General features: G+C 41.3%; 1 protein-coding gene and 1 long non-coding RNA gene across 3 annotated transcripts in view; one reads left to right on the plus strand and one right to left on the minus strand.

The window, feature by feature from the left end:
• Positions 1 to 12451, plus strand: part of SLC16A10 (solute carrier family 16 member 10) — a 142938-nt gene that overhangs the window by 113612 nt on the left and 16875 nt on the right. Inside the window, exon 4 of the mRNA XM_024248584.3 lies at positions 10360 to 10503. Within this exon, the coding sequence (XP_024104352.1) occupies positions 10360 to 10503 (144 nt within the window). The remainder of the gene's footprint in view (positions 1 to 10359; positions 10504 to 12451) is intronic.
• On the minus strand, positions 4783 to 9760 carry LOC129060028 (uncharacterized). Of its 2 annotated transcripts, XR_008526353.2 has the most exons (3): positions 9179 to 9742; positions 7355 to 7474; positions 4783 to 5804 (listed from the first exon to the last, which is right to left on the minus strand). It is a non-coding gene; the product is annotated as an uncharacterized LOC129060028 (long non-coding RNA). The 2 variants fall into 2 exon arrangements; XR_008526352.2 differs by having other exon boundaries at positions 7355 to 9760.

Genomic DNA, 12451 nt, shown 5'->3' on the forward strand with positions numbered 1-12451 from the left:
AGCAGAGGTTGCAGTTAGCCAAGATCCCACCACTGCACTGCAGCCTGGGTGACAGAGCGAGACTCCGTCTCAAAAAAATAAAAATAAAAATAAATAAAAGTTAGCTGAGCATAGTGGCATGTGCCCATGGTCCCAGCTACTTGGGGGGCTGAGGTGGCAGTGAGCCGTGATCATGCCACTGCACTCCAGCCTAGGCAACAGCGAGACCCCATCTCAAAACAGAAACAATAAAAAAGAACACAGATTAAAAACAAAATACAGGCTGGGCTCAGTGGCTTATGCCTGTAATCCCAGAACTTTGAGAGGCCAAGGTGGGAGGATTGCTTGTGCTCAGGAGTTTGAGATCAGCCTGGGTAACATGGCAAGACCACATCTCTACAAACAACAACAATGGGAGACTATACTTTCAGGGACCATTTCTGGGGATCATAGTTTGTTACTAGAGAAGTTTCTCTGTGTAGAGCATTGAAATATAAAAATGCAGAATAATCATTTACATAACATTTACCTTGTATTGGTTATTATAAGTAATCTAGAGATTAATTAAAGCATACAGGAGGATATACATAGGTTACATGCAAATACTACACCATTTTATATCGGGGACTTGAGCATCCATACATACGGGTATCTGAGGAGGTGCTGGGTTCAGTTCCCCACAGATACCAAGAGACTAATGTTAATTTCATTTCCCCAACCTCCACACCAGAACTCTGAAATAAGAATAAGAAAAGGAACAGTTGGGATAGACAATATCAGAAGTATGTGGAAATGATAACAGTGGAAGGAAAGCTGATCTAGGCCTACTCAACAAATTTTAATCTTCATTCAGGTAAAAACAAATTAGATTTATGGATGCAAATTTGAGCCAGCAATTAGATGGCTCTTAGGAGTAATAAAAAAAAGACTGAACATCATGCCTTCCAAAGACTGAGGGAAAGAGAAAGATAGATAGGAGACTTTGGCAAAGTAGCACTTTAGCCAACATCATTAGCCTAAATCTTAGTGAAGAGAGGTTAGAAGAAGGTAGAATTTTCATGGAAGGATCCATTTTTCTTCACTTCAGAATTAAGGGAAAAATTAGGAAGCTGAATAAGAACTAATGGCCTAATTTCTTTGTTTCTTTCAAAAATCAAATCTTTAAGTTAAAATTTCAATAACCAACAGAAGAAGGTAGAACCAATTTTGTGAATTTACAAAATACTTGCTTATTGACACTATTGCCAAGGTCATTAAATAAGTTATCAAGTTACCTCAGAGCCCAGTGATTTAAATAATGCTTTCTGAATGTGTCCTTTTCTGTTTTAAAAAGAAGCTGTATTAGGTTCTTGTGTTCCTGTAAAGAAATACCTGAGGTCGGGTGATTTATAAAGAAAAGAGGTTTAATTGGCTCACGATTCTGCAGGCTGTATAGGAAGCATGGCCCCAGCATCTGCTCAGTTTTCTGGTGAGGTCTCGGGGAGCTTTTGCTCATGGCGAAAGCAGAGTGGGAGCAGCAGGTCACTTGATGAGATTGGGAGCAAGAGTGTGGGTGGGGAGCTGCCACACTCTTAAAACAACCCAATCTCTAGTGAACTCAAGCAATAACTCACTTATCACCAAGGGAATGGTGCTAAGCCACTTGTGATGGATCCACCTCCAAAATCCAGTCACCTCCCACCAGGTCCCACCTCCAACATTGGGAATCACATTTCAGCATGAGATATGGAAGGGACAAACATTCAAACCATATCAGAAGCCTATCTTAGGCCGGGCACAGTGGCTCATGCCTGTAATCGCAGCACTTTGAGAGGCCGAGGCAGGCAGATCATTTGAGGTCAGGAGTTTGAGACAAGCATGGGCAACATGGTGAAACCCCATCTCTACTAAATATACAAAAACTAGCTAGGCATGGTGGCACACGCCTGTAATCTCAGCTACTCGGGAGGCTGAGGCAGGAAGCTCTCTTGAACCCATGGGCAGAGGTTGCAGTGAACTGAGATTCTGCCACTGCACTCCAGTCTGGGCAACCAAGCAAGGCTCTGTCTAAAAAAAAAAGAGAAGCCTATATTAAACTTATAAAATTTAGTATCATTTCCACTAGCCTTTTCTTGAGTGCATTTGTTCACTTTGGACTATTTTTCCAAATTCATTTACAGTCATGCATCTCTTAACAATGAGGATATGTTCTGAGAAATGCATCCTTAGGCAATGTCATTGTTGTGCAAACATCACAGAGTGTACTTAGACAACCCTACATGGTGTAGTCACTACATACCTAGGCTATAAGGCATAGGTAAAGCCTATTGCTCCTAGGCTACAAACCTGTATAGCATGTTACTGCACTGAATGCTGTAGGCAGTTGTAACACATGGTATTTGTGTATCTAAACATGGAAAAGGTACAGTGAAAGTACAGGATTATAATCTTATGGAATCACTGTTGTATATGTGGTTCATCTTTGACCAGAAATGTTATTATGTAGCACATGACTGTAATTCCACTATTGATTAGAGACTCCATAACCCACACCTACCTGTTCATTTGCATGCACATTTAGCCGATAGGTGACTTTATCACTAGATCAATCCAAGAATAAGTTTAAAGAGCATGTCCCCTTTTCTTGTTTTTTAATAAATGTAAAACATGGAAGTACATGATACCTCAAAGGAGCATGAATCACAAATAGGAGTCCACATCTACAGAGCCTTTGCAACCACTTTCATATCTTCAAAGTGCTCTACCAAAGTATCGGAGTCAGTCAGTCATGCAGGTAGGCTGCCAACCATGGCTGAGCCCTCAGGAACCATCTTGATGACCAGCATAGACACGGTCTGTTGTATTCATTCAAACTTGCCAGGAACCAAAGATCTGAGAGTGGTAAGTCTGGTGTGCCAAGAATGAAACTCCAAGAAAGAAACAGAATCAAATTTGAATTTAGGCCGGATGTGGTGGATCATGCCAGTAGTCCCAGCGCTTTGAGAGGCTGAGGTGGGCAGATCACCTGAGGTCAGGAGTTTGAGACCAGCCTGGGCAACATGGTGAAACCCTGTCTCTGCTAAAAATACAAAATTAGCTGGGCATGGTGGCGGACACCTGTAACCCTAGCTACTTGGGAGGCTGACACAGGAGAATTGCTTGAATCCGGGAGGTGGAGGTTGCAGTGAGCCAAGATCACACCATTGCATTCCAGCCTGGGTGATAAGACCAAAACGCCATCTCAAAAAAAAAAAAAAAAAAAAAAAAAAAAAAATGGAATGTAGGTGAAATTAATAAAAATTTAAATAAACTAACAGATTAAACCTTTCATTGTTCAGGAAGGAACAGAACAATTTTTGATAACTTGTGAAATATCTGGCACAGAAATTATTTAGAGCCACTAAATAATTTCAAGTTACCTAAAAATCCTAGTGATTTATTTTCTATTTTAAGATGAAGTCTACTTTAAACTTCTAAAATGCAGGGTTCTTTAAACTGGCATCTAAATCCAAGCTGGTTTTGGTTGGTAATTCCTCTAGGACATTTTACTAAATCTTGATCTTATCTAAATGATGCTATGTCGTAGATGGACTGTTTATTTGTTTTGTTTGTAATCCAGGGAAAATTATTTTTTTAAAAAAAAAACAAGTAGAAATAACAAAGGCTTTTAAAGAATTTTTAGTATTAGAAATGTTTTCAAAATTAGGTTCCTTAAACCATTAACCATCTCTTCCTTCTGAACTCTTCTTTTTTCTGCCCTTTGGTAGCTATGAAATAATCTGCACTCCAGAAACTTCTTTTTTCCCAGTCCTTTTTAATGTCTTAACAGTGCCATGCGTGATTATCTACACCATGGAAACCCATCTTAATGAAATGGAAAGATCAGCTGTTTAAAAAAACAAACAGAACCAATCACCCATGCCTCCTACGTCCTGTTAGGCCAAAGGTCTGCTCTCCACCTGGTCAGCTGCTGAGGAGGGGGCAGGTACCTGTACCATAGTTTAGCCACAACAGAAATATCATTAAAAAATAGACACTGGGCTACCAAAAGATGTCAGTCCTTAAAAATGTTGGCAAGCAAAGAAATTTTTCTCTAAGCACATCTTAGAGATACTTTAGTCTAAAGGCACAGTTGATCAGATTAAAGAAGCTAAGATTACATTTTGGGGCTGGTCTAATCAATGAATATCAGTGGCCATAAAGTTTTATTTCAGTGTTTTCTGGTGTAAAGGGATAAATTTTATGTACTCAAATCTATGGAGTTCATTTTTTTCCACTTTTAATCACCTCGCTCAGCTTGCTGGTGTGCAGTGCTCATGCAAAACTTCCTAAGGGAGTGCCCCACTTGTTTTAATTTACTTCCTCTAGCAAAAACACAGCTAGAGGAAACACAATCGTTTAAAAAAGAAAGAAAAAAACAAAATAAACTGTCTCATTTCATTCAGAAGATTTCTGTTCATCCTACTTTTAAGTCAAAGGGTAGTGTTAAGTTTTGATTTGCAACAAACTCAGATTATCCATTAACCCACGCTTGCAGGCTTTCTACTCCCTTTCAGATGTACGTCTATTTTTTTAAAGGGCCCAGGCTTTTTGAGTTTACCTTTCAAAAAAGTATGTTTAGGCAGAATGGTCTTCTAGAGTTATGGAATAGCTTTTCAAATGTTGGATGGATATTTTCTTAGAATTACTCCAAAATGCAGTAAATGAGAAGCAACAAGCTGAAGGTGCCAATCTCTGGTATGAACAGCAGTGAGTAAAAGTGCTTTGAACTTAGTGTCCGTATTGGAAAGTAGGAAGTTGAAAGAATCAGTTTGAATTCCATAATTGCTGTAAATATTATGTAGCATTTATTATCCCATTTTTTGATGTACCATGTAAATGTAAAACATACAGGTCCCCTCGCTCCCCCGAAGAGTTTATTCTCCTAGACATAAAATGAGTGTACATGCCTAGCCATTGTCCACCCCTTTTCAGTTTGATGATGTGTATCTTATGAGGAAGGACAGAGATGAGAGAATCAAAATCATTATAAACGAATACAGATGATGACTGGGTGACTGAAATCTTATCTCCCACAGAGCATAGTTAACTGCAGCAGCAGTGGATGATAACTACTGGGTGGGGGTAGAGGGGTTGTTTTGCTCAGTTCTGCCTAGAAGACAGTTGTAGTTATTTTAGTCCCACAGTCTCTACTCCTCCTTGGGCCTGTTTTTGCCCTGCTTTCCTGGCCTCTGTATACGGCCTTTGTTAGCACTTTGTAGTTGTCAGTCAGCTGTTACTCCAAGTCCTCTGTCAGAAATAAAGTTACTTTTGTTTGAAGAGTCTCCAGTAATCCCCCTTCTTTTTAAACTATGACTCCCCGAAGATATATAGTCTAACTTGTGTGCACCAGTATTTTATCATATTTATTTAATAAATTCCATAAACCTTACATAAAATATATTAAACAAAAAGTACTCACCCCCTTAAAAGGAGGAAGATAATGACCATCAAGGCATGGCCAAATTACACAGTCTTAGGAAACAGTACAGTAGGTAATTATTGGACCTTTTTGATCAATGGCATCCTTGCTTTGCAGGTATGTACCACCACTGCGCTTCACAGGTTTCTGTAAATAAAGTGATTTGGGGTTCCCTTCTGTTGGGCATTCTTCTATCGTGAAACCATTTGGTGATGAGAAGCTTGAGTTCTAATGCATGTTCGTTGGCTTTGTTGGAGCTGCTTTTGTATTGTGGCCACCCATTTAACTTCCTCTGTGGTTGGTATATGAGAGCTAGAGGACTCTGCCTTAGCTGCTTCATCAGAACGCCATCTGATGTCTCCAAATGTCTTACACTGTGGCTCCCCTGTAAGAGAGGTGGAGAGGAGAGAGGCCAGGGCTGAGGCCATTCCAGTGAGATGATCACTTTTTTAGGCTGCTGCCTGAGACCTCTCAAACAGGATCTGTCTGTGGGCTCTAGCGAGGGGAAAGGAACCTGCCTTCAGTTGGCTGGTCAGAAACAATTACCCAGGGCCAGGTGTGGTGGCTCATGCCTGTAATTCCAGCACTTTGGGAGGTCAAGGGTGGAGGATTGCTTAAGCCCAGCAGTTTGAGACCAGCCTGGGCAACATAACAGGACCATGTCTCTACAAAAATGATTTAAAAATTAGCTGGGTGTGGTGGCATGTACCTGTGGTCCCAGGTACTCGGGAGGCTGAGGTAGGAGAATTGGTTAAGCCCAGGAGGTCGAGGCTGCAGTGAGCTCTGATTGCGCCAGTGCACTCCAGCCTGGGCAACAGAATGAAACTCTGTCTCAAAAAGAAAAAATGTTTCAGGCACAGTCAGTGTTGAAGATGTGAATTAGCAAGGTTTTGTTAATCTCCTGGAAGTGTGCAACCCAGGATTAAACAGATGTTTAAGAACATAAATAAAAGATGAATTCCTGGCCGGGCGCAGTGGCTCACACCTGTAATCCCAGCACTTTGGGAGGCCGAGGCAGGTGGATCATGAGGTCAGGAGTTCGAGACCAGCCTGACCAACATGGTGAAACCCCGTCTCTACTAAAGATACAAAAATAAGCCAGGCGTGGTGGCAGGCACCTGTAATCCCAACGACTCAGGAGGCTGAGGCAGGAGAATTGCTTGAACCCGGGAGGCGGAGGTTGCAGTGAGCCGAGATTGTGCCACTGCACTCCAGCCTGGGTGACAGAGCGAGACTCCATCAAAAAAAAAAAAAAAAAAGATGAATTCCTGACACTTAATACATTTAGATAAAGTCTAACTTATCCTTAAAGTTAACTTTAAACAACTGCTCTACAGCATAATATTATCCCCGTGTAGACAGTGACCTCTAGTATAAGCTTTAAATTGGTTTAAAAAATAGATTAAGTATGAAAACATCTCTTCAACATTTTCATATCTCTACACAACTCTTTATTAGAAATATCCATTTTGTCCTATATTCACTTTCTTCTGAACTAAAGTGCATGCCAGTCTCCAGAGGATGACAGATGAGCAGAAATTTATAAAACAGCAGCAGTTGTGGATGGCCCAGGCTACAAGTAGAACATACCAGACCTCCTGGGTACTACTGTCTCAGTGAGAAAGGATCCAGAGATCCAGCATCCCCAGATTCCCTCACATACTGACCAAAGAAACTTTTTTAGTTTGCAGATTTTGGTGGGAATAGGGAAGGAGTATTAGAAGCTGAAGTTCTTGCTTTATTTAAATAATCATGGCAGTAACAAAATTCAGTTAAATAATGCCCCTTCTAGGCCGGGCGTGGTGGCTCATGCACTTTAGGAAGCCAAAGCAGGCAGATCACTTGAGGTCAGGAGTTTGAGACCAGTCTGGCCAACATGGTGAAACTTCATCTCTACTAAAAATACAAAAATTAGCCGGGTGTGGTGGTGCATACCTGTAATTCCAGCCACTCTGGAGGCTGAGGCAGGAGAATCGCTTGAACCGGGGAGGTGGAGGTTGCAGTGAGCTGAGATCGCGCCACTGCACTCTAGCCTGGGCGACAGTGAAACTCCATCTCAAATAAATAAATTAATTAATTAATAAATTAATTAAATAATGCCCCTTCTAGTTGAAGAACTAAGTTCCCACCTAAGCATAATTTGGATTTACCCAATTTATCTTCTTTCAAAATACCTCAAACATTTCACCTTATTATTCCTTTTAAGGATTACAAAGTAGAGCAGGGGGGAAATCATAAACCACTAATAAAGAATAATAGCCATTTGACAGACAGGTGTTCTTAGTTTCATTAAAAAAAAAGATGCCTGGTAGATTCAGTCTTTTATGAATACTAAAGAATGTCTCTTATTTTTGTTTGTTTGAGACAGGTTCATTTTGAACCTAACCTGGTGTTCTCAGGGAACATAGGTTAGAGGGGAGAGATTTAGGAGTGAGGGCTCAAGCAAGAAGCATGTTAGAAGACTCCTGTAGTGGTCCCGGTGAGGAGTGAAAGGAACGGAACTAAAATACCATGAGGAACGTGGGCCAAAGGAAACAAGTCTGAGAGATTTAGAAAGTAAATCATCAGGATTCACTGGTGACTCTTGGATTTGAAGAGGGAAAGGGAATAATCTAGGGCAGCTGTCAGTTTCTGCCATGGGTAGTTGGGCTAACAGTAGTGTATTAACTGAAATGGGGGGCAGGCAATTTGTGAGGGTGAGTTGAGTTCAGCACAGGGCCTGTTGATTTTGAGGTGCCTTTGAAACAGGAGTGGATATGTCTAATTTTACATGAAGTGTCTACTAAAGACAATGTGTAGAGACATTAACAGGGCTGGGTAGGAACACGGAATACCTCAGGTGCCAAATGAAAATTTTTGGCAATAACAAGAAGTTAGGAAGTTGAAGAGGGTAGAAGAGGCAGCAGAAATGTAGATGGATAAGAACATGTTGGCATGTTTAAGTGACATTGTGAATAAACCTGTCCTACTGGGACAGATGGGATTAGGGCTGAGATCAAAGCAGGCCTAATGCAGTTTGCAGACGTGTTTTGTTAAGACTTTTGTAGAGCTGGATCACACAGTGTCCTAAATTTAAATTAGGTGCCAACATTTCCACACAAAATCCGGATTTCTGACTTTTCTTTTAAATTAAAGGGCTCGTAGAGGTAGATTTGGCAACATTGGTAGACCTATATGATAATAATCGACTGAAGTATATGTCCTTTCTCTCCAATGAACCTGTTTTACTTATGTTATTTCGCTGAGCCCTTAGACATTTAAATTTTCTACTTTTTTTTTTAATCCAGGCTTATAAGTCAGATGAATTTTTTACTTCTGAGTCAAAGATCAGGAGGTAATAAAGGTACAAAGATAGATTAGCAACAGATTACGGAGAGCTTTGAATACCAAACTAAGGAGTGTAAATGTAGGCAGCGGGCCACCTTTGAATAAGGAATTGATGAGATTAAAGCCATATTTAGGAGGACTATTCTGGACCAGTATGAAAACACAAAAGTTAGGGAAAACAGTTAATAGTTTTGAAAGAGAAGAGAAAAAGGAGATGGTGTTGGGATACGTAAATGGGCTTTTAAAATGCAAAATGAGAAGTGTTTTAAAGAGATATCACCCAGGAAGGCTATTCACTGCCACATGGGCAGTATATGGGTGGTTGTATTTGGTGGGAAATTTGCTTGCAGACTTCCAGAACTCAGACCAATATGTGGTGTGGGGGATGGTGATTGTTGGGCATTATGGAAAGGTCAAACAAAATATGCTCACTGGCTATCTATGGCCCACAGGTCACTGTAGTCTCTGTTATAAGTACACTAAGTGGAGGAGAAAGGTCCTTTAAAAAAAAGAAAGCTAAAATTAATATCTGATTGTTATTACCTGTGTGCCAAACACTGTTCTAAGCTCTTTACACAGACATTTTATTTAATCCTCGCAACCAATTTCTGAAGTAGGTACTTTTCCAATTTCCATTTTACAGACAAAGAAACTGAAACCCTAGAGGTTAAGAACTTACCCAAAGCCACAAGGCTGATAAGAACAGAACCAGGACTTGAATGCAAGCAGTCTGCCTCTCCAGAGGTTTATCTTTTAACTGCTATGTTAAGCTGCCCCTGCATTTTAATCTGTTCTAATGCTACACAAATAGGCAACTTTACAGGTAGAGAACCTTATGCTTTATTCTAGACGCTCTGTTATAACTCATTTCAGGGTGTCAATTTGGTTCAGGTCCTCCTGGAAGAAATAAAACTCCAGAATTGACCCTTGAACTGTCTCTTAGGGAGCAGATAATGTAACGGGTCCTTGGGCGACCTTGAGAGAACAGGTATGTTCAAATGTCTGTTCTCTTCCTTTAGCTAATGGATCAGTGTAGCTTATAATTGCATGCTTCTAACCCTTTGTTGAAAAATAAAAACTCTTATAAAAATGCTTTTTTTTTTTTTTTTTGGAGACGGAGTCTTGCTCTGTCACCCAGGCTGGAGTGCAGTTGTGCAATCAGCTCACTGCAACCTCTGCCTCCCGGGTTCAAGCTATTCTCCTGCCTCAGCCTCCCGAGTAGCTGGGATTACAGGCGTGCACCACCATGCCTGGCTAATTTTTATATTTTTATTTTTAGTAGAGATGAGGGTTCACCATGTTGGCCAGGCTGGTCTCGAACTCCTGGCCTCAGGTGATCCACCCACGTCGACCTCCCAAAATGCTGGGATTACAGGCGTGAGCCACCATGCCCAGCCTTAAAAATGCTTTTAAAAATGAAAACTAAAACGTGTTAATTTTTTTCATATGTTTTCATGAAAAAGTATCACAGGACAAGTTTCATAAATATTCAAATTTGGAAAAAGTTGCAAGCCCATAACATTACAGAGAAGCAAATGCATTTGATGCAAAGCCTCAAATTTGTCAAGTTTTTCTACCGTATTTAGTGTGGTTTCTTTCTCTTTGGCCTATAGATGAAACATGTAAATGAAAGATTTCAAGATGAAAAAAATAAAGAGGTTGTTCTCATGTGCATTGGCGTCACTTCAGGAGTTGGACGACTGCTCTTTGGCCGGATCGCAGATTATGTGCCTGGTGTGAAGAAGGTTTATCTACAGGTACTTTTTTACACCTTTTTTCCCTTATCAAAAATTACTGTCATCACCCGATGGCTCATTAAATGTACTTACATGCTTAAATTCTTTTTTTTTCTTTCCTTTTTCTTTTTGAGACGGAGTTTCGCTCTTATTGCCCAGGCTGGAGTGCAATGGCACGATCTCAGCTCTCCGCAACCTCCACCTCCCGGGTTCAAGGGATTCTGCTGCCTTAGCCTCCCAGGTAGCTGGGATTACAGGCATGTGCCACCACGCCAGGCTAATTTTTGTATTTTTTTAGTAGAGATGGGGTTTCTCCATGTTGGTCAGGCTGGTCTTGCACTCCCGACCTCAGGTGATCTGCCCGCCTCGGCCTCCCAAAGTGGCTTAAATTCTTCTATAAAAATGAGAAATATTTTCTACAACATAACTTCTATAGGCAGTTTTTCAAGGACAAAATCAGTTATTAGTTTGGGTTTTAAACATGAGAAATTGGCAATGAAACAACAATTTCTTTGTTTTGTCACGGAACTCCACCAAACCAGAATGGTTTTCATCCATTGCTTTTTCTATGAAGAATGTTTTTTGGTGTAGTTCTCATAGTCATGTGCAGATCCTGTGCCCTTTGCATGTCTTATGAAATTTGGTTGTGTGTGTGACTTTTCAGCTTCTTTACTGCAAATTGCCTCCTCGTGTTTTGGGGTGAGCATAAACAAATGCTAATTCCAAGATCATTACTGACAGTCAACAGAACAGGTATTGAAGTGACTCCTTCATGCCACACACTCTGCTAAATGCTGAAAACTTAAGTGAAACATGGTCTGTGCCCTCACCTAGTAGCTAATGGTCTCACGGGAGAAGATAAAGCAGTGTTGCAGCACAGTGGAATAACGGGTTTGCTAGATGGGTGCCATGGCAACACAGGCACCATGCATCTGAGTCCCTAGTGAAGGTCTGAGCAGAGTTAAGAGGTGAGGACCAAATATGTAGATAAGGAAGACAGAGAAGCATGCTCCGAGCAGAGACAAACACATGGGAAAGCTGTGGAGGTGTGACATGGGATGTTATATCTGGGAAACGAATGTTTGAATGGAATAAAGGGAGAATAGTGGATGGATTGGTTGGGGGGATGGACAGGAAGCAGCTTGGGAAGGGCCGTTATGTACATGAGCTCTATCCTGCAATCTACTAGGAGCTATTAAAGGATTTTAAGCCAGAGAGTGACATAAATTGGGGTGGCGGGGGTTGGTGTTGTTTTGTTTTTTGAGGCAAGGTGTCACTCCATTTTCCAGGCTGGAGTACAGTGGTGCCATCACAGCTCACTGCAGCCTCGACATCCCGGGCTCAAGCAATCCTCCCACCTCAAACTCCTGAGTAGATGGGACTACAGGTGCGTGCCACCATGCCTGGCTAATTTTTGTATTTTTTTTTTTTTCTGTAGTAACAGGGTTTCGCTGTGTTGCCCAGGCTGGTCTCGAACTCCTGGACTCCGACAATCCACCCATTTCAGCCTCCCAAAGTGCCGGGATTACAGGTGTGAGCCATGCCCAGCCTGAGTTGTGTTTTATAAAGATCAATTTCGGCTGTGTGTGGTGGCTCATGCCTGTAATCCCAGCACTTTGGGAGGCTGAGGCAGGTAGATCACCTGAGGCCAAGAGTTTGAGATTAGACATGGTGAAACCCCGTCTCTATTAAAAATACAAAAATTATCCAGGCATGGTGGCACATTCCTGTAATCCCAGCTACTCAGCAGGCTGAAGCAGGAGAATCACTTGAACCTGAGAGGCAGAGGTTACAGTGAGCTGATATTGTGCCACTGCACTCCAGCCTGGGTGACAGAGCAAGACTCCATCTCAGAGAAAAAAAAAAATCAATCTGGTAACCGTGAAGAGTGGAATGGAGTGGAGGAAGGGACAAGAGTTGAGATAGTCACAAAAGGCCACATACTGAATGATTCCATGTATATGAAGTG

The sequence above is a fragment of the Pongo abelii genome, chromosome 5 (assembly GCF_028885655.2).
Source record: "Pongo abelii isolate AG06213 chromosome 5, NHGRI_mPonAbe1-v2.0_pri, whole genome shotgun sequence".
NCBI classification, from domain to species: Eukaryota; Metazoa; Chordata; class Mammalia; order Primates; family Hominidae; genus Pongo; species Pongo abelii.